The sequence below is a fragment of the Onychomys torridus genome, chromosome 19, assembly GCF_903995425.1.
Source record: "Onychomys torridus chromosome 19, mOncTor1.1, whole genome shotgun sequence".
Taxonomy (NCBI): domain Eukaryota; kingdom Metazoa; phylum Chordata; class Mammalia; order Rodentia; family Cricetidae; genus Onychomys; species Onychomys torridus.
This window is the reverse complement of record NC_050461.1, coordinates 5,645,232-5,668,078: the sequence shown is the minus strand read 5'-3', so window position 1 is coordinate 5,668,078 and position 22,847 is coordinate 5,645,232. Positions and strand designations below refer to the sequence as shown.

The following is a 22,847-nucleotide window of genomic DNA, read 5'->3' as shown; positions in this document are numbered from 1 at the left end:
CATCATCATCATCATCATCATTATTATTTTTGCCAGTCTGTTTCTATCCTAGGACTCTGGGCTATCCAATTGCTGGGGCATGGCCCTCTAAGAGTGACAGGCATGGGCTCCCTCTTGTCACTTGTGGCATAGGTCTCAAGCTGGACCAGTCGTTGGTTGGCCACTCTCCTAATTTCTACACCACCTTTACCCACCCCAGCACATCTTGTAGGCAGGATAAATTGTAGGTCGAAGGTTCTGTGGCTGGGTTGGTGTCCCAGTCCCTGCACTAGTAGTCTTACCAGGTCACAGGAGATGGCCGGTTCAGGCCCTGTATCCCTCATTTCTAGGAAACTTAGCTAGGGTCACCCCTGTAGATTCCTGGGGATTTCTATTGCACCATGATTCTAGCTTGTCCCCGAGATGCCCCCCCTCCCCCAGTTCCAGTTGTCTCTACCAGTGCTCTCCCTCCACCTGATCCCTCCTGTTCTTGTCCCCACCCCTTCCCCCTTCCACCCTCCATATCTATTCCATTGTCCCTTCCCAGGGAGGTGCATACCCGCCCATTTGTGCCCTCCTTATTGCTTAGCTTTTTGGGTCTGTGGATTGTAGGTTATCCTTTACTTTACAGCTAATATCCACTTATGAGTGAGTACAGACCATGTTTGTCCTTCTGGGTCTGGATTACCTCACTCTGGATCTTTTTTTTTTTTTTTTTTTTTCTGTCCCCTTGCAAATTTCATGATGTCATTGTTTTTAACAGCTGAGTAATACGCCATTGTGTAAATGTATCACATTTCTTTATCCATTGTTTGGTTGAGGGTCATCTAGGTTGTTTCCAGGGTCTCGCTATTTCAAATAAAGCTGCTATGAACATAGTGAGCAAGTGTCCTTGCGGTATGATTGAACATCCATCCTTTGGGTATATGCTCAAGAGTGGTACAGTTGGGTCTTGAGGTAGATGGATTCCCAGTTTTCTAAGAAACCGCCATATTGATTTACAAGGAGGCTGTACAAATTTGCACTCTCACCAGCAGTGAGGAGTGTTTCCCTTGCTCCACATCCTCTCCAGCATGAGCTGTCACTTGTGTTTTTCATCTTAGCCATTCTGACAGGTGTAAGGTGGGAACTCAGAGTAGTTCTGATTGTTGATCTTAGTGCCTGGGCTATTGGTGTTTTGTTCAGGAAGTTATCTCCTGTGCCAATGAGTTCAAGGCTATTCCACACTTTCTCTTCTATCAGGTTCAGTGTATCTAGATTTATGTTTAGGTTTTTGATCCTCTTGGACTTGGGTTTTGTGCAGGGTGGTAAGTATGGATCTAATTGTGTTCTTCTACATGCTGATATCCAGTTAGACAAGCACCATTTGTTGGAGATGCTTTCTTTTTTTCATTATATAATTTTGGCTTCTTTGTTAAAATCAGGTGTCCATAGGTGTGTGGATTTATGTATGGGTTTCTGATTTGATTCCATTGATCAACCAGTCTTTATGCCAATATCATTTGGTTTTTATTACTATAGCTCTTGAGTAGATATTGAAATCAGGGTTGGTGATACCTCCAGCTTTTATTATAGAGGATTGTTTTAGCTATTCTGGGCTTTTTGTTTTCCCATATGAAGTTGAATATTGTTTTTTCTAGGTCTGTAAATAATTGTGTTGGGATTTTGAGGGAGATTGTTTTGAATCTGTTGATTGCTTTTGGTAAGATGGCCATTTTTACTATGTTAATCCTGCATGAGCATGGGAGATCTTTCCATCTTCTTATGTCTTTTCCAATTTCTTTCTTCAAAGATTTGAAGCTTTTACCGTATAAATCTTTCTCTTGCTTGGTTAGAGTTACCCCAAGATATTTTATATTTTTTTGTGGCTATTGTGAAGGCTGTTGTTTTCTTGATTTCTTTTTCAGCCCAGTTGTTGTTTTTATACATGAAATGAAGGCTACTGATTTTTTTGAGTTAGGGCATTCTATTTTATTTTATTTTTAATTTTTTAAAAAAACTTCTAGCCGGCAATAATGGTGCACTCGGGAGGCAGAGGCATAGGCAGAGGCAGGGGCAGAGGGGCAGAGGGGTGCAGGGGCGGGCAGGGGGGCAGAGGGGCGCAGAGGGGCAGAGGCAATCTCTGTGAATTCGAGGCCAGCCTGGTCTACAGTATTAGTTCCAGGACAGCCAGAACTGCTTCACAGAGAAACCCTGTCTAAAAAATAAAACAAAAAAATAAAACACACACAAAAACCTCTTATCGCATACATTACACCCTACTGCAGTTCCACCTCCTCCCACTCCTCCCAGTCCCTCTCCCCACTGCCCCTCTCTCCCAGATCTATTTCTCCTCTGTTTCCCTAAAACAACAACAACAACACCCAAAAACCAAAAACCAAAAACTGGAGAGCAGGCCTCCCAAGGATATCCACTGAACATGGATCCAGTAAGACTGGGCACAAACCCTCATATTAAGGTTGGATGAGGAAACCCAGTAGGAGGAAAAGGGTCCTAAGCACAGGCAAAAAAGTCAGAGACCCACCCACTGTTAGGGGTCCCACAAGAACAACAAGCTACACAACCATAAAGTATATGTAGAGGACCCAGCTCAGACCCATCCAGGGTTCATACCATCACTTCGGTCTCTGTGAACCCATGTGGCCCTGCTTAGTTGATTCTGTGGGCTGTGTTCTCGTGGTGCCCTCTGCCCTAGGCTGTTCTAAAAATGCAAATTATTGTGGTGCGTTTTAAGGCTGAACAGGGACTGGTAAGATGGGTCAGTGTGTTTTGGAACACACATATACATGCAAAACACACACACACACACACACACACACACACACACACACACACACACACATGTATTGTTAGAAGGTCTTATTAATAAAATCAAACCTCAGTTACTGGGGTGAATACTAAAAGATCAGAGAAGCAGAACAAGCCACAGCTACCTCACCTCGCCAGTTCCTCAGCTGATCCTGTTGCCTCAGACTGGAAGCCTCTCAGTCCTTATCCATATAGATCTCAACTAAACTGTGCTGCTCAAAGCCTAAAAGCTTAACCAGCTCTAGTTCCTGGTTTTCACGCCTTATATACCTTTCTGCTTTCTGACATCACTTCCTGGGATTAAAGACTCTCTTCCTGGTATTAAAGGCGTGAGTCACCATGCCTGGTTGTTCCCAGTGTGGCTTTGAACTCACAGAAATCCATGCCTCCAGAATGCTAGGATTAAAGGTGTGAGTGCCACCATTTTCTAGCCTCTATATATCTATTGGCTGTTCCTTTCTCTGACCCCAGGTAAGTTTATTAGGGTGCACAATATTTTGGGGAACACAATACCACCATACACACAGATAATAAAAAGCTGAACAGAAGCTCTAAGATCTTTCTAAATTTAAGAAATAATCAGGGGTTTTTTTTTGTTTTTTTGTTTTTTTTTGCATTAGAATTTAACAGCCCATAAGTGTCTAATTATAATTAGAACAAGTTGCTAAGGTTGCATGTTTCTAATCAGCTTCCACCCTAAAATTAACTTTGTTGCATAGCATTAATATATAGATACTTGATTTACTGACTTGGATGCTGAGTGATGCTTAGTCATTTCTACTAAGTGATGGAGAGTGTGTTTTTGTGTCATCCCATGTAGGGATAACAAAATTTTGTGAGAGTAAAAGAGGGGAAGGCGAAGAAATTGTCAGTGATACAGCTTCTCAGTGAGAAAACTAGTTCACACTGTTAGATTTACAGTGAAGGTAGTTTGTTTAATAAGATAGATTTGAATGCATTTTAGCATAAATATTTGAATCATGGTCAGGATAAATGCCAACTTTTAAAACAACAACACTTCTTTCCCTTTTGTGGTCATTGCTGGAGCAGTCAAATGAAGTTCATTCCTGTTGTGACTTCTGACCAAAGCAAGAACTGTAAAAGGCATCTCAGTACATAACATGTTAGTGAGCATCGAACGAATTGCATTAATTATATTAAACTTATTTATATTAAACTCAGCAGAGAGTTATCTGCTTCTGCCTCCTTAGTGCTAGATGGGATTAAAAGGCATGAGCTATCTTGCCTGGCTGGGATATGTATCTTTATAAGGTTGGATGTGACTTAAAATATAAGGCCTGCACCTAAATTTTAATATAAATAAAAACTTTATGAATATCATTAATGCAAACCTTTTCATGCTCAGTAATGCTCACTTAGGTTGTGTACTTTGATTTATTTGTTTTCTTGAGACAGAATTAGTGTGTAGCCTTGGCCAGCCTGGTACTCCCAGGCCAGCTTCAGATGAAGTCCTCTTGACTTAGCCTCCCAAGTGCTGACATTACAGGCACATGCCACCATACCAGGCTTGCATTGTCGTGATGAAAACATTTAGGTTCACAAATACAGGTATTGTATGGCTGTTACAAAGTGACTTGACTGGAGTTGTCGTGGTTTAGAAGCATGGAGTGTATAATACAGAAAGAATGCCATGATGTCAGCAGAAACTTAGGACAGTATTTTCAGCTTCTGATGATGACAAGTTGGCACCTAGTGAGGAAATGGATAAAATGACTTGAAGGAATCTTACTGTGGACCTTTCGGGTATTGTGTAGTGAGGACACTGGCTATTATGGAACGTGTTCTCTTGGGGCTCTGGAATCAGTCACTGAAATGCTAACATTGCACAGCTGGATTTTAGGGTAAAATAGGGATTGTAGGGTCTGCTTAAGGCAGTTGTGATATAAAGGATCTCCTATATGTGGTATTTAAAGTGATGCCTTCGGTGGAGGTAGGAGGCCAGCCTTGGCTACATAGAGTTTAAGGCCAGTCTGTTGAGACCCAGTATCACCCACCTCCCCCCAAAGAAAGAATGTGTTTTGGTTATTAAATTATTATTTTTATAGTGGAAGAATTTTATCTGCATACTGAACTTGCAAATGTTGACTAACAGTTGGTTTTCATGTATATATTCACAAATAGTAAAACAATGAAATGGTAATAAATTTCCATATTCCTTATATATGACTCAGTCCTATATTTCTGAATACATATTTTTAAACACAACCAAAATAACATTATCAGCACCAATACAGTTAAGCAGTCTTTTTTATTTATTTTTAATTGTTCTCAGATAGCCAGTACATGCTTATTTTTCTCTCTTTCAAAAATATGTGCTAGTGCTGAGGATCCAACCCAAAGTCTAGGGTCTCTCTCATGCTATGTATGCAGTCTACCATTGCCAACACCTCAGCTCAAGTTGGTTTGTTGAAGTCAGTATTCAGAGTCAGCTCATCATATTTGAACCATTGGTTGGTTCATCTTTCAAGATTTAATGTCTCAGGTTAGGTCTGGTGGTGCATTCCTTTTGTCCCAGCACTTGGGAGGCAGAGGCAAGATGGATCTCTTGAATTTTGGGCTATATTCTGCATAGAGAGTTCAGGACAGCCAGGGCTATATAGAGAAACCCTGTTTCGGCAAGCAAGCAAATAAACAAACAAACTTAATGTCTCTAGAAACTTCTAGAAAAAGTTTGAAATCTGTGTACAAACCGTGAAATGTGTTAACACTAATGAATTGTACACTTGAAAATGGCTAATGTTATGTGTGTGTTTTTTTATCACAATAAGAAAAAAACATAAACAGAAATCATTTTTTGGCCGGTTTAGGCTTACAGAAAATCCAGTTTTCCTGTCAACATCTTGGACTACCATAGGACAGTTATTAAATCTAAGAGGTTAATATTTTCACAATACTACTGTGAACTACACTCTAGATTTCACTGGAATTTTAGCTTTCCCACTGTTGTTCTCTATTTAGCATGTACTCCAGGTTACTCCATAACATTTAGTTGGATTCTGTAGTATCCCCAGCTTTGGTCATCCTTTAGGGCTCCTTTGGATAATTTGAAGGAGGACTGTCAGGCGTTTGTGGCGTTACTTGGATTTGTCAGATGTCTTCTTGTGATGAGATTGAGGGCTCCTGTTTTGGGGAATATGCCCTTTTCTGGATCATAGCAGTTATTTCTAATACTATCAGTCCATTAAAGTGGGAATTGCTGGGTTATTTCCTATAAATTTATTCATTTTCCTGTGTAATTTTTGGGGGATACTTTGGTATGAGCCTCAGTATTTTAAAGGCTAAGTAAAATCTCTAAAATAATATGATACCATTGGTAATGTATAAAAATAAGGCCAGGGTTGGGGATTTAGCTCAGTGGTAGAGTGCTTGCTTAGCAAGCGCAAGGCCCTGGGTTCGGTCCTTAGCTCCAGATTTAATAAATAAATAAATAAATAAATAAATAAATAAATAAATAGGTCAAAACACTGCCTGAAAATAACATAAATGTCATGTGGCACCTGAGATACTGACTTGTGTATGTGTAGTATATGTGTATACATGTATGACATGTGTCCAGAGGCCAGAGGAGGATATTGGCTGTCTTCCTCTTGTGCTCCACCTCATTTCTGTGAGATAGAGCTCCCTTGGACCTGGATGCTGCACTGGCTGGCTGGACAGTGCTGAGGGTTCCAGGCACGCTTTTATTTTATCAGGTGTTGGGGCTCAGAACTCAGGAACTCAGGCTTGTGCAGCAGGTGCTTTTACCCATGGAGACCTCTTCCCAGCTCCACAGATGCTGATTTTTAACTTTTGAGTCACATTGTTTGCTTTTCTATCAATAAAGATACAAATATGTCTTAAGAATATAAGGTAATAATATATATATGTATGTACACACATTTATTATTTATTTATTTTATTCATTCATTCATTCATTCATTTATTTATTTATTTTTATGACAGGGTTTCTCTTTGTAGTAGCTCTGGCTGTCCTGAACCTCACTTTGTAGACCACGCTAGCCTCAAACTCACAGACATCTGCCTACTGTGCCTCCTAAGTGCGGAGATTAAAAGTGTGCGCCACCACTGCCTGGCTTGCAATAAATATATATTTAAGTTTTCTTCCTTAGTAAAGATTTTATTTTATTTATTTTTGTGCATCTGTGAGAGTGTGTAGTTGTGAGCATAAGTGTGTTCTCGTGGCCTTGAGGGTCAGAAGAGCGAGAGGTCAGATCACTTGGAGCTTGAGTTAGAGGTAGATGTGAGCTGATCAACAAGGGTAGCAGGATCCAAATTCTACTTTTTCCCAAAAGCTGCAGGCGCTCTTGATCCCTGAGCCTCCTTTCCATTCTCTTCGGATTTTACTTTGTCTTTTTCATTTTTACACATACTTGGCTTGGGTTGCTCCTTCCTCTTCTCTCCCCCATCTCCCTGCCCTTTATCTCTGCGTAAGCCAGTCCCTCCCCAGTATTCCTCTTATTTTCATATCTCATTTGTTCTTTTACCCTCCCTATGCCTGTGTCTGAAAATCTCCCTTTCCCCTCCTCTGGCTTTTGTTTCGGTTTTTGAGAGGAAAGGTTTCGCTCTGTAGCCCAGGCTGGCCTGGAGCTCACCTTTTAACAGTCTTCTTGAGGTAGTCTTCTTGCCTCACCCTCTGGAGTACTGTGTTGATGGGTAGAGCCACCCTGCCTGGCATACATTTAAGATTTTAAAATTATTTTAGCATATATATATATATATATATATACACACACACACACACACACACACACACACACACAGAGACAATATACACACACACATATATATACATATATATACATATATATGTATATACACACACACATATATACATATATATGTATATACACATATATACATATATATGTATACACACACACACATACACATATATATATACACACACACATATATATGTTTTAACATCCTAGTGTTTAAACTTGGGGTGCTAAAATTTCCCAAACTATACTTATTAACAATAAAACGTGTTTAAAAAAATACCTCTTTGGAAATAAAATGTCACTTGTGAAAGTTACGGGAAACACTAGGTCTCCAGTTTTGTCTTTAGCTTGTGGCCAAGCTAAGCTTTTCTTTGGCAGTGTAGAAGGCAGTGGCAGCAAGAGAGGCAGAAATTCTGTGGTGGTGTGAGCCCTGCAGCATCTTTGGTCACTCTGCATCTCCTCATTGTCCACTGCAAACACTTTATAGGAAAACTAACTGTTTGTGCCGTTGCTGCAGAAGTAGGGGGCACTTCTAATTCTTTTCTGTTTATTCTTTTACTCAGATAATGAAACTGCTGTTTACACATTAATGCCAATGGTTATGGCTGATCAGCACAGGTAAGCACACACCCGTTTTTAATTTATGCCATCATGCTTTTCTCTTGTTGGTTTTTGAAGTGTTGTATTAACTGTCATTCTTCAGAGAACTGTTAGGATTAATAAACGTTGATAAAGAGCTCTCAACTTGATTTAATATGTTTTAAAAATGTTTTTATTATTCATGTATCAGGTCCTCTTTTTATCTTTTTTGGGGGGATATAGGTCTGTTTCTGAACTCCTATCAAATTCCAAATTTGATGTCAATTATGCATTTGGACGTGTGAAGAGAAGCTTGCTTCATATTGCAGCAAAGTAAGCCTGATGTATTTGTCATTGAAGTCTGATCTAGAGCAAGGATGTAAGCCTTGAATCTGTTCCCAACAGCAGCTGGCAGCCAAGGGTGCTTTGCCTTGCTTAGCCCTTGATGTGCTGTGTATTTGCTTCGTAAATTGTTAGCTGTGATGTGGAATTCATGTCCTATGTTCATATGATCATAGCTTGTTTTAGGTGAGGCACAGGGATTGTCTAGATGTGTGCAGAGTGTGCATTCACAACCATTCGCTTTGTCTTACCACTGTCGGGGATAAAAAAAAAAAAAAAAAGGCATGGTGAATGCCTGTGGGCTTAGCAGCTTTATTCTTTGTACTAGGATGGGAGTATTGGTTTTATCCACAGCCTGGCTCTGACTGACCAATATCTGTCTTCCTTTCAAGATTTAGGTGGCAGTCTTGAAACTAATTGTTTGCAATTAACTAGCTCCCAGAAAGTCAAGAATATTGTATAGTTTCTGTCAGAAACATCTGAAGGCAGAGGATAATTAATTTTTGTTATGAGTTAAGTGGTAGATAAATCGGGACTTTAATAATGTGTTTGATAGATTTCATTTTTAAATTTTGTCTAGAATGGCTGTTTGTTGAATGTATCTGAACTGTTTTTTAATGTTGTTTTAGTTGTGGATCCGTGGAATGCCTGGTTCTTCTGTTAAAGAAAGGAGCAAATCCTAACTATCAAGATATTTCAGGCTGTACACCCCTTCATCTGGCTGCTAGAAATGGGTAAATTTCATTTTTCTAATGATGCGCTGTCGCTGTCAGTCCTGACTAAAATATTCAAGGAACTCATTCTTGTTTGCTTTTTTTCTTTCCCAACATTTGTCTTGAGGAAAATTACAAAAATGATGTATTATAACTATTTTTAGTCTTTTAAGGATATTTGTTTACTTTTTCTCTTTAAAATTATAAAACTTGCAAATGCTAACCATATTTAATAATTTATTGAATTTTTCTCTGATGGTTTTCTTTTTGTAAATGGAAATTTATTATTACTTGGATATAAGGACAATCTATTTTGTGTTTTTCTTGTCTGTTAATCTTTGCACTTTCCTTGGCTTATTTCTAAAACTAGTTAATTTTACTAGTGGAATTAAATTATTGATGTATTACATACACAGCTTACAGTTGTTGGAGAGTGATCTTTCTAGTGAAGGGTAGTTTCGGTAGTAAAGCTGTTCTTCATTTTACTTATTGATTGATTTACTGACAGTGCTGGAGATTGTGCACAATAGTCCAGTAGCTCTAGCCCCACCCTGTTTCTTATTTAACTGTTGTGGCAGTTGCTTTTCTTGTTGCCCTAATAAAGAGCAATTTCAGGGATAAAGGGTTTATTTTGCTCGCAGCTTGGGGTTTTAGTTTATCATGATGTGGAAGTCAAGGTGGCAGATAGCAGCTGAAGCAGCTGATCATGTCCCATCCACAGGCAGGAAGCAGGATGTCAGTCCCAGAGTGGTGCAGGGCTTCCTTGGCAATTACTGAATCAAGATAATCCCCAAAAGCATCCTAGAGACTTCCCAGGTGACTCCAGACCTGTGACAACTGAAATTAATCATCACAACTGTGAAAAAGTTTCCTAAGTGTTTAAAGGAAACAACAAAACTAACACAATACTAGTATTTCTAAACTGTGAAAACTTAAAGATGGCATATTTAGGTACATTGTTTGCCTCCTCCCGGTAATATCCTGGTCATTATTGATTAATAACACTGTCATTTTGTGCTATTTTAAGCCCTACTGTGGTGTTTTCTTGTCTTTTTCTGCCACATATTTCAGTAGGTGTTACATTCTTTGTGTTTATCCCTTGTGCTGGTCAGTTCTTTGTCAACTTGACACAGCCTGAGTCATTTGGAAAGAAGAGAACTTCAGTTGAGAAAATGCTTCAAAGAGATTGGCCTGTGGGCAAGTGTGTGAGGCATTTTCTTGATTAATGATTGCCGTGGGAGGATCTGGCCCACGGTGGGTTGTATGAGCAGCATTCCTCCATAGTCTCTGTTTCAGTTCCTGCCTTAAGTTCCTGCTTGGGCTTTCCTCAGTGATCGATTGTGATTGAGACATGGAATCCAACTAAACCCTTTTATCCCAAAATTGGTCAGCATGTTAACATAGCAATAGAAAGCAAACTAGAACACATTGGTATTTGTTTGCTTTTTAAAATTCTGTTGGATTAAGGAATGATACCAAAATGATGGAAATAAAATTTAAAATGAAAACAAGCAGTTTTTGATCTAGGCCTTGTTAAATTTAGATTTATAAGTCTTTTTCAAACATTGTAAATTTTCTGTCAATATACTTCCTGTTGTGTATCTTTTAATTAATCTTACAGATATTTTTATTTTCTGTTCTGAACAAGAATTCTATATAATTGAAGTAGCTACATATATGAATGACTATGGAGATAAAAATTGTCCATTTCATTAACTTAAGGCACAATTTTTTTCATATAAGTACACACACACACACACACACACACACACATATATATGTAATTGAAGAGCATGATAATGAGCAAAGGCTTTACCACACTGATTACATTCATAGGGTTTCTCTCCAGTATGTGTTTTTTTCTCAACACAATGCTCTTCGATTACATGAAAGAACACATACTGGAGAGAAACCCTATGAATGTAAACAATGTGGTAAAACCTTTGCACAGCCCAGTCATCTTCGAGTACATAAAAGAACACATACTGGAGAGAAACCCTATGAATGTATACAATGTGGGAAAGCATTTGCACAGCCCAGTCATCTTCAAGTGCATAAGAGAACACATATTAGAGAGAAACCCTGTGTACCCCTGCCAGCGGGGTTTCAATGGGGGCTACCTACCTGTGGGAGTGAATGAAAGGAACAAGGGACACGAGAGACGGCAGCAAGACAGGATTCTGATCAAGCTGCATATTTTATTTTCCTCCAAAAGGCTCATATATAATAGGAGGGGAGGGGGCAGGAAGGAGGGAAAGGGAAGGGACGTAGAAGGGGTGCAGAATGTGGGAGACGTGCAGATCATGCAACTGCAAGGTGTTGGCTAAGGTAATCTATCACTGGTCAGGGGCCATTTATTCTGTTGTTAGGCTACCTGACCATGGAATGCTCGTTACGTTTGGTTGTCATGGCACCTGACTGTGGAATGTCTTTTTATCTTTGGGAGCCTCTTGTTAGTCAACAGGTGTTACTTCTCTGAGGAAGTGCAGTAGTCTCATAACTTCTTCTCTGTCCTAGCTAGTACTATTCCATGGTTCATGTTTGGTTCCTGACATCTTGGTCCTTGACGTGGTAAAGCCCTTGCTCATCACAATTCTCTTCAGTTGCATGAAAGACACCCTATGAATATATACAATGTGGGAAAGCATATGTACAGCCCAGTCATCTTCAAGTACTTAAGGGAACACATACTGGAGAGAAACCCTATGAATGTAATCAGTGTTTTACAGGCCTTTGCTCCTCACTCTCATCTTCAAAGGCATAAAAGAACACATACTGGATTGAAACCGTACAATTCTAATCAGTGTGGTAAAGCCTTTGTACATCACAATGCTGTTCAATTTCATGAAAGAACAAATTGAGAAGAACCCTATGAATTTAAACATTGTGGTAATGTCTTTGCACAGCCCTATATAAAAAAATATACTGGAGAGAAACCCTATGAATGTAATCAATGTGGTAATGCCTAGTCAAAACACAAAGTAACCCTGTAACTGTAAAACATTTAGTGTGTAATTGGTCTCTTAAAGCCTTTCAATATAACATTATACTTTGAAGGTCTGAAAGAAACTCATACCAAAGGAAATCTGAATATATATAAATTGTTATGATCAGCCAACATACTTACATTCAATTTCAAAAAAATAATTATTTTGGAAAAAAATCTAAAATGTGTCAATAATCTGTTCAATCATTATAATATCTCTTTTTATTTTGTTTACATATTTCAACTAATATGGACAAAAGGCCTATAAATTTAAATGATAAGTAACACTTTTAGATTTCATACTTCTGTTCAAATACACGAGATAATGAATAGTGATCTAAAATTTCATAGATATGCCTTTTCTGTTGCTTTGATAATAGAGCATATCTATGTGAACTTAGAAAAGGGTTTAATTTGGCTCTGGGTTCCACAGCAATACATGAACCTCTTAAAGGTGGCATGGAAACAAGTGTCAGATATGGCAGCTAAAACAGGCAGCTAAGAATTCACATTCTTGTCCTGCAGCATAAAGCAAAAAGTGTAAATTGGAAATGGTGTGCAGATGTAAATGCTCAGGCCAACCCTCATGACTGATTTCTTCCTGGAGGGTACCATTTTCTAAATTTTCTCAAATGATATCACAGACTGAAAATGATAGATTACTCAGACTTCAAGACTACATGCTTGCTTTCTATTACATGGACAAATTCATGATGGAGAAAAACTCTGTAATCATTTAGATTCTTCAAAACCCATGTTACCAGAATGATAACAGAAAAACATTCATGATTGAAAATTAGTTTAAAGATTTGTTTTTATTTTAATTATTCTCTCTCTCTCTCTCTCTCTCTCTCTCTGTGTGTGTGTGTGTGTGTGTGTGTGTGTGTGTGTGTGTGTGTCTTCCTCTGGGTATATGTATGTGCATTCTGGTTCCCCAGTAGGTTAGACCCTTGGATGTTCATGTTGCAAGAATTACTGGAAGCCATCCAAAACCTGATCTTGGTCCAGGGAATGAACTTTGGTTAACACTTCAGACATCACAGTTGTTTTAGGTTTCAAAGAAAAAAAGCTTTGTTTTAAGTCTTTTCATTGTACATTTGAAGTAAATAAATTATTAACAAGGTTCACTAAAGACTGATGTGAAGATCCCATTGTGGCTTCTATTTGGTAGCATGTGAGAAAGATATTGAAATGTGGGATATATGTGGCAAATTCAATTAGTAAAGTTTATTTTGTGGCCTTTTAAAAAAATATTTGGTCTAAAGTCTGTTTGATGTGCCCCACATCATGAGTGAGCCAATTTGATAGGTAACAAAGTACCAATTAAGCAACTATTTATATATTAGATATGTTGCAGTATGTCACATCCAAAATCATAAATTACTCATTACCTTTTAGATACATTAACTATATTTTTAGGATAATGGCAGAGATCTTTCTTGAATGGTTACTACATATCTCACAGTGTTTTTTAACAGCTACAAAGGAAAGATTAACTTGGTGCAGGAGAGGGATGAAAAAGTTCTCTTATACACGCAGTGTGTGAGGATAAGGAATAGGTGTCAGACTCAAAAGATAGTATGGTCTTGGTTGTCTGGAAAGACTGTTTAGGTACAGTTCTTCTGAAATAAAGTGCTTTTAAGTAGAACATACAAAGTACTTTTGATCATTCATGTCAACAGTAGTTGAAAAAAAGTTAACATTTTGAAGGTTCAGAAGTAGGGCAGATAATACATAATTCACTTAGCAATCAGCAAGATGAAAAGGAGCAAATGACCTGTTCTCTAATTTGGATGCCTTTCTTATGTCTACCAAGAATACTTGGAATGTTCAGTACATTAATATCTTAACTGATAAGCCTTCTGAAGGCCTCTCTGCTGATGCAGCAAACCCAATCAGACCGAATTGGAAAGCCCAGGTTTAATGGGTAAAGTGCTCCCTGGCCTGCAGAGAGAAGACTGAGACTGGAAGAACCAGGAGTCTGTTTTCGGGGATTCTGCTTACATCCCCTGTGTGAGTGGTCTTGAGCCCCTCTGGGGGAGGAGCTGTGTTTCAAGGGCTTTGAAGGGGCAGGTTTAGGGAAAGAGATTGGGGAGGGGAGTTGAAGTGGATTTTCCACCAGACTCTTTCCAAACATCCAGACTCTTTGGGTATAGACGCACTGGTTCAAGTCTGGCTACTTCCTGTGGGCATGGAATGATGTGAGGAAGTGGGGAGTTGGGAGTTGGTGGGCTTATATTCATCAGGAGGTGTGAGGGGAGGAGCATCTGGTTAGTTGTCATCCTGGAGAACTCAGGCATCTGTTTCTTGAGGAAGCAAAGAAGGCAAGTTTCTAGGAAAAAAAAAAGATCATTAACATCTACCCTAGTTGTACTGTGAAGATGAGTGTACAGAGCAGAAGAGCAGACAGGCCCTTTAGTGGGACATCTTGGAAAACCGGAGGGTGGAGGTTCCCAGCTGCTGGACAGACCATATATCCTGAATAGGTACCTGCTTGATCCTGGAGAGATGGTGCCAGCATGGATGTCCCAGGAGCTTGGCAGCCAAGGGGTGGTGAGGATCACAGTATAAGGTCCTGTCCATCGGGGCTCACGAGACTTAGGAGCTAGCTGTTTGAGGAGTACTCTGTCCCCTGGGCAGAGTTGGATAGGCTCAGGGGCAGTTGGGTCTGTTGGTGTTGAGGCAGGGAGATGGCCATCAGTGTGTGAACAGAGAAGGGACCTCAGAAGGGAGAGGTAGGGGAGGTACCCAGACTGTGGGGGAGTTTGGGCTGGGAGGTGGTGATTAAGGAGGGAGAGCCTTCTGTAAAGGAGCTCAGAAGGGCTCACACCTGTAGGAGAGTGTGGGGTGGCCTGGAGGCAGGTAAGGGCAATGGGAAGAAGGGAGGGCCAGGATAACCTGAGTTCAGTGGAGAGCTTGATGAGTTGTTGTTTGATGAGTTCTTAGCCTTCTCTACCTTTCCCAAGGATTGTGGGCGATAGGGAATGTGGAGCTTCCAGGAGATGTTGAGAGCATCTGACACAAGCTCCATGACCCTGGAAGTGAAGGCTGGCCCATTGTCCGTTTGTATGGTCTGAGGCAGGGCAAATCTAGGAATAATGTGTTCCAGGAGTATTTGGGCCACCACGTCTGCTGTTTGCCTGGAGGTAGGGAAAGCAGTTTCTATCCACCTGTCCAGGTGTCCACCATAGTTAGGAGGTAATAGAGTTGTTGATGTGTGTGCCAGTACTTGCCTGCTTGGTGTCCTCGAAGCTGGCTGACACATCTGAAGGGCCCCTGTGAAATCCCCAGGAGAGTGTGGGGGGCCAAGGTGAGTTGTGGCCCTCAAAAGGCTGAGAACATTGTGACCAAGCAGAGGTGCAGGGCAAGCAGGTATGACCAGAAAAAGAGTGTGAGAAGAATCGCCCTGCAAGAATGCAGAGAAGTGTCAGTGTCTTAAGTGGGAAGGAAGGGATCCTGTCCATCCCTGTGACAGAAATTGGTGAGGGAACTGTAGGATCTGAGTGAGATGTCAAAACAGAATACGTAGCTCCAGTGTCCAAAAGAAAGTCAGTGGACTTACCCGTTATCTGCAGCATCACCCTAGGGGGTGGAGAGGGCAATGTGAGTCAGCAGGTTTAGGCCATGTCAGTTCTCCACCAGGCTTAGGAGTTCTCAGTTGCCAGAGATGGTGAGGCTGGACCTTCATGGCATTGCATTGAGGACGAGCCTGCATGGGGGCATTCCGATTTCCATTGCCCATCCTGGTCAGCTGGGAGTGGGGACAATATTGTGACCAGTGGCCTGCTTGCTTTATTTGAAGCAAGTTTTTGGTGGAGTTGACTTGGGCTGAGCTCCGGTGGGATGGAGCCTCATGGCCGACTTCTCTTGTACCCCTTGTTGGGGCCCTGGTGGCCTCAGAGCAGCTGCTAAGGCTTGCACTTGGAGTGTATTCTGTGGCAGCCTTGTCTGTCGGGATGACTCGGCCGTCATTCTCGAGCATTAAAAACTTGAGAGCCATTTTCACCACTCCTGGGGGGAGTTTGGGGACCCCCTCAGCCTTTTAATTTTTTCCTAATATCTGGCGCTGACTGAGAAATGAAATGGGTGGGAAGGCAGGAATCTAGCAAGACAGAGTATAAGAAGAAACCCGGGAAGATTTGGGGGCATTGGGCCAGTGTGTAGGTTGAGGCATTGGGAGATGGGGGAGCAGTGTGGAGGACAGGAAGGAGGATGAGGAGGAGGAATTTGGTCTTAGATTTGTGACCTTGGAGGAGGGGGTTGGGTAGGTGGAGTTTGGGGGGAGTGGGGAAGAGGTCAGTGTCTCCAGCAGTGAATGGACCCGCGCTGTGAGACTTTGGCCCCTGTAGGGAGGGCAGGAATGCAGGACCCCAAAACCATGGGCGTAAGGCAGTTCTGTCCTGTTATATCAGATAGCCCCAATTTGAATAGATTTTTGTAAAAAACCCCACAGCATGGTGTTTGAAAGGCAAGTGCCTTTTCTCAAGTCTATGCTGGGGACCTGAAGCCTAGCATACTGAGTCCACTGTGGTCTTGGGTCAAAAATGGGGCTGGGGCGTGGGAAATTCCCTTCAACAGAATGTCTTCTGGAGAAGGGGTCCCATGGAACAAAGGCAGCCCTTTGCTCTGGAATAGGGCAGGTGGAGCGAAGGCAGCACTCTGCCCCGGAACGGGTCAGGGACCTCGTGCAGCCACATCTCCGGCAAGACACTGAAAAATGAAGAGGCCCTGGGCCTCCCTAGGTAAGGACTTGGAAAGGGCAACTTCAGAGCCGAGAACCGATCTTAGTCTGGCGGAGTTGGGGAGAGGCGTGTTTTCCCACCAAGTGGCCCTGGGCCAGTGGGGAAAAATCAACCCCACTTGGTGGAACCTCCAGATGGTAAGTCTTTGGCCTCCTGATGCAGCAAACGGAATCAGACCCAGTTGGAAAGCCCAGGTTAATGGGTAAAGCACTCCTGGGTGGAGACAGGGACTCAAGACCTGAAGAACCACGAGTCTTTTCAGGGATGCCACTTACACCCCATGTGAGTGGTCTTGAACCTCTCGGGGAGGGACTGTGTTTGAGGGACTGTGTTTGATGGGCTCTGAAGGGGCGGGTTTAGGGAAAGAGATGGGAGGGGAGCTGAGGTGGATCTTCCACCAGACTCCTTCCAAACATGAATGTTTATTGCTTATTGAATGGCTGCCTTTTTCAGTATGGAAGTGCTTACTGAGTGTTTGATAAATGACTGAGTATTCAATACTTCTAGAGCTACTTGTATTTTCAGAAATAGCTTTTTACTATAATTGCATTATGAAATTAAATTTGTCCGTCTTGAAGTATAAGTCATGCAAGAACTTTGTCTTTTTGGCTGGTGTAGTTTGTTTGTTTGTTTGGTCCTCACCTGTTGCTGTGTGAAGGATAGTGTGTGTCTGTTGGTCTGCCTTAGCTTTCTGTTTCTCCTGTCAGCATTGGTGTTGTTTTGGATTGCCCTCCTCCTGCCCTGCCTTTTTAAACACAATACCTTTGTAGCTCTAGCAGGCTGGAATTTTCAGCAGATCTGCATCAGGCTTCTGAGTAGTAGGATTGCAAGTAAGAGCTGTCATGCCCAACACCTCCTTTCTAGTGTAAGCCCTGTTAAGCTGTCATAGGGCTCTGTCATTTAGGCCACTGTAAGCTTCCTGTCATTGTTTATTATCTGGGCAGGAAATAGTTGTTTCTTTATGTAGGAGATTGAGCCCTACTCCTGATTATATGAAATATTAAAAGGAAAGACTTTGAAATTATCATTTATCTGTAGGTTACAGATTGGTCAGGTTTGAAACATGGTTTTATAAATATTTGGAGGTTATGAGTTCATAAAGAGCAAAACTAACATCAGTATTTTAGCTGTAAATCTTAGCAAAAGAGCTGCTCAGATGTTGGGTTGTTTCGACAGAGATTGTGAAAAGTGATAGTGGTTATTAATGAGAAAAGCAGGGTAGATTTTTCTCCTCTTGCCCTGTACCTTCTGCAATTTGTTTTTGGAAGGGAGAGCATTATACATTGTTACTTGCTGTGGGATGGTCTTTCTGTATGCTGTGAATATGTGTTGCTACCATTGGTTAATATAGATGCTGCTCTGGCCTATGGCAAGACAGGTTATAGCCAGATGGGAAATCCAAGCAGAGATATAGGGAGAAGGAAGGCAGAGTCGGGAGCCACTGAGAGTCACTAGGGGAAGAAGACACACGGTGATACATAGATTAAAAGAAGTGGGTTAATTTAAGATGAAAGAGCTAGCTAGCTAGAAGTCTGAGCCATAGACCAAACAGTTTTTAATTAATATAAGCCTCTGTATGTTTGTGTGGGACCAAGCAGCTGTGGGACACAGAAAACTTCCAATTACAGTTACTTTTCTTCAACCGGCCTGCTTTAAATGCTTTCTAAGGTCTGTTCCCACCCAACTGCTTATTTTGGAGCTATGCCAATGGTCTGTGTTGGATTCTGAATAGGTTTTAAAATGCCATCTGGATGGACACAGTCACAAACATACATTTAGAACAGAATATTGTTTTTAAAGTTGAATAATGGTAGTCGGCCTTTCTTTGGACCACCAGCTCCCAAATAATGACACGGAAACTTATTAATTATGAAAGCTTGGCTGTAGCGTATGCTTGTTCAAAGTTAGCTCTTTTAAATTAACTTGTTTATGTTAATGTATGTTCTGCTAGGTGGCTCATTGCCTCTTTCCAATATAGTGTATATCTGCCTTCCTCTGCATCTCCCCAGCGAATCTCTGCCCCTCTGATTCCTTCCCAGAAGTTCTTATTGTTGCCCGGAAGTCTCTCCTATCCTCTTCTGCCTAGCTATTGGTCATTCAGCTCTTTATTAAACCAACCAGCAGGTGCCTTGGCAGAGACCCATCTTCACAGTGTACAAAAAGATTGTCCCACAACAGTTTTATTATTTTGAGGATTTCAAACATGAGCACTGTATCGTCATCATTCCCGTCCCTTCTCTTTCCCTCCAACTCCTCCCTGTCTGTCCCCTTACCAAATTCATGATCTTTAGTTATTATTGTTACATGTGTATATGTGTATGTATAATACGTAATGTACATACATGTATATAGCAGTAACTAGAACTGGATCAGGCTGTAAGGAAGTTTTGTTTTACTGAGTTCATTTTGCTTTGTTGTATGCGTGTTTGTTCAGTGCTGACCACTTGTGGTCTGTGTGGGAGCTCATCCCTTAAGGGGGCTGGTTCTTTCTCTCAGCATGCAGTGACCATTTCATTTGGTGTGAGACTGTGTGGAATTGATGTTGGCAGTATGCTGGTCTTGTTTAGGCAACCATAGTGTTGATAGGTCATAGATGTAGCTTCCTTGTTGTATATGTAAGACACTATCACCCAGTGAATGTTCTGGTCTTCTGTAGAGGTTTTGCATATGTATCAGTTAGGATTGAGTATAATTTACTTAATAGAGCTGTCAGATGTGTTTCTTATGATTATATTTATTATGAAGTTTTAAGATCTTTAATAACTGTCTTAGATAAGTTTGTAAGTAAGAATAAATGTGAATGTCAACATTTATTCACAGCTTTATTTTCCATTTCTTTGATTATAATGCAGATTTTTAAATGAGATTTAACATTGTTTCAATAGCAAGAAACAATATGAAAAAAGTAGTTGTTTTGCAGTACAAGCTATTTATTTACTCAGGTTGAATGTTTATTAATAATCAATTGATAAAGTTTTATTAAAAATTTCTGCATCACTGGCTGTTTGGCACTAACATGATTAAATGTTATATAATCCATGACACAAAAAAATTATTGAACTAGTTGAGTAAATATGTTATGTATTCTATGCTATATACTGTGTTTGGTATACTACTGTATGATAATACTATATACATCATATAACACATACATGATATTATGACTTAGTCAATTAGATTATAAATAACTTCATGTCATAGATTATATCATAGCTCCTCAATTCACTACTAAATATATATCAGTTATCTGTCTGTCTCATAAGTGAATTGCCAGGTGAGGGATACCAGTAGAAAATAAGTCTTAGAAAGTATGTGGTTCCTTCTAGTTCATGGGAATCTTGAGCAGGTATTATTAATGAAGGTGAATTTAAGATAAATATTAGGTAGTAACTAGGAATGGATCAGGTTACACAGGAGTTTTAAGAGCAAGATGAAGTGGGTAGATACTTTGGAAGCACAGAAGACTTATTTGAATAGACATCTATTCAAGGACACACGAAGATCATTGAGCACATAAGAAGATGCTTAGCATCAGTAGTTAGGAAATGGAGAACTAATGAGTTACCAGCTCCACTATAAAATGATGACTATAAAACAGTACTCCTTAAAACAAAGCATTGTACCAGCTCCACCATAAAATGATGACTATCAAAGAACACAACCATAAAACAAGACATTGGCCAGGCTGTGGAGAAATTGGAACCCATGTCAGTGATGTAAAATGGCAGAGTTGCTGTGGTAGTGCCTCAGAGATGTACATGTAGAATTGCTGTGTGCTCTAGCCTTTTCATTGCCAGATCTACTCAAAGAATCAAAAGTAAGTCCAAAAAATTTTTGTTGTTATATGTAAATCAACATTATGTATAATGGTAAGATGTGGAAGTAGCCAAGTGCCTATCAACTGATGACAGATAATGGAATATTTATCAACCTTAGAAGATGCTACAATAATGAAAATACCATATAGATCTGTACACTTAAAAATGGTGAAGATGAGGTGGGATGCTGGGAGGCAGAGGCAGGCAGATCTCTTTGGTCTGGTCAACATAGTGAATTCCAGGCCATCCAGCCAGGGCTGTGTATTGAGACCCTGTATCAAAGAATCAATCAGTCTATCAAACAAAAATGGTTAAGATGATAAATTTTATATTAGATATTTACCACATAACATTTTTTAAAAAACGTGGGTAGAGAGGGGTACATATATTTGCGTTTTACCAGTACTTTGATTATGTTTTTAAATCTTACTGGGGATCAAACCCAGGGTCTCAAAAATGCTTTACCACCATGTTATACCCCCAGCCTGGTTATGTGTTTATATTTGTCTTAGTATTTTAAACATTTTACAGTCAAGAAAGTAGGGATACAACAGTGTGTTATTTTGCTTTGACCATTATATATCTTTTTATATTTCAAATGAAGATTGTTCCTCCATTTAGTCAGTCAAAGCTAGAAATTGCTAATAATTTGATTTATTTAGTCAAGAAGTAATTCCTCAGAAGTTTAGATGATAAATTTGTCCCAAATGAAATGAAAAACGGATTGTATTGCTACTTTAATCTGTCATTTGGTTCATAGAAACAGTTTTCTATTTTATTTCAAAATAGAAACAGTTTTCTATTTTATTTCAAAATAGTATTCAGTTACATATTGGAGCCATAGTTTGAAATTGTGGGTAGAGATATTATTTAATATTGGTAATTGTAGTCTAATATTCATTGTATTAGTATGTAGTATTTCAGTGAAATAGTCGTCATTTATACATTTCTTGTCTAAGTTATCTGTTATTGTCTTTTTTCTTTTCAGACAGAAGAAATGCATGAGTAAATTACTGGAGTACAGTGCGGATGTCAACATTTGTAATAATGAAGGCCTTACAGCAGTATGTGCTCTCAATTTTATCTGAGATTTAAAAAAACACTCTAGCAAATAATGGTGATGTGCTGTTAATGCAAATTATAGTACAAGTGTGTCTGTGGGTTACTTCTGTAAAGTGCTTGTGAGGTATATAATGAGTTCATTAAGAAAAGTAATGTTCACCATGTTCATCTTGTCTCTAAATTTATAACTTCCATTCATTTTGAAGCTGTATTCCTGTACTTTCTGTCAGTGACTTTCAAGGGAGTTTTTCTGTTTAACCAGCTGGGCTGGTGGTGGCACACACCTTTAATCCCAGCACTTGGGAGGCAGAGGCCCAGGCAGTTAGAGCTCTGTAAGTTCTAGTTTGAGGCTAGTCTTGTCTACATAGTAAGTTCCAGGATAGCCAGGATTACACAGAGAAACCCTGTCTCAAGAAGTGAAAAAGAAAGAAGAAAAAAAAAAATGTTTTGCCAGGTCATTATACAAGAGCTATTTTCCATATGTTTTTAGGTAACAAAGGGAATGAGTTCACTATATATATCCTGTACTCAGCATCCATATCCTTTCAGGTTGTTTTATTGTTTTTAAACTGGTAGTTTTTAAAATCCATTGTTCTGTTATCATTTTTTCATGCAAAAATAAGTTAGAATACTTTTGATTTAAATACTGGGAAATATTGGATACTCCTGAAGGGATTGTTAAAAAAAATCACAAAATTTTAATCAAATAATTATCATTTATTTTAGTAGTATTTGTTTTTGAAGTAGAGATAAAGTAATGTGATCATTGAGCAGCTGTTTTGAAGGCATAGCAGGTGTGCCTCAGCTCCTGTATGCTGGGATTTCAAGTGTGTCCTAACATGCCTAGCTTTTATTACATCTTTTTTTTTTTTTTTAAATTGTGGCATAAGAGAAAGCCTCCCTGAGATTTGAAGTGTTATGTTAGTGGCTTAGTTTAGAGTGGGCCCAATCATGAACAGAATCTGTAATTCCTGTGAAAATCCAGATTTGTATGTATTAGCAGTATTTCCTGCTCATAATGTAAGGTTGCATTCAGAATACAGAATGCTTAGAGATGCGGTATATACCATAGAGTT

General features: G+C 39.8%; 1 protein-coding gene across 3 annotated transcripts in view; it reads left to right on the top strand.

Annotated features, from left to right (window-relative positions):
• Hace1 (HECT domain and ankyrin repeat containing E3 ubiquitin protein ligase 1) overlaps positions 1–22,847 on the top strand; it is a 111,031-nt gene that overhangs the window by 2,573 nt on the left and 85,611 nt on the right. For all 3 annotated transcript variants that reach the window (XM_036168628.1, XM_036168629.1, XM_036168630.1), the window contains exons 2-5: positions 8,093–8,147; positions 8,352–8,441; positions 9,080–9,184; positions 21,698–21,773. In XM_036168628.1, the coding sequence (XP_036024521.1) occupies positions 8,093–8,147; positions 8,352–8,441; positions 9,080–9,184; positions 21,698–21,773 (326 nt within the window). The remainder of the gene's footprint in view (positions 1–8,092; positions 8,148–8,351; positions 8,442–9,079; positions 9,185–21,697; positions 21,774–22,847) is intronic.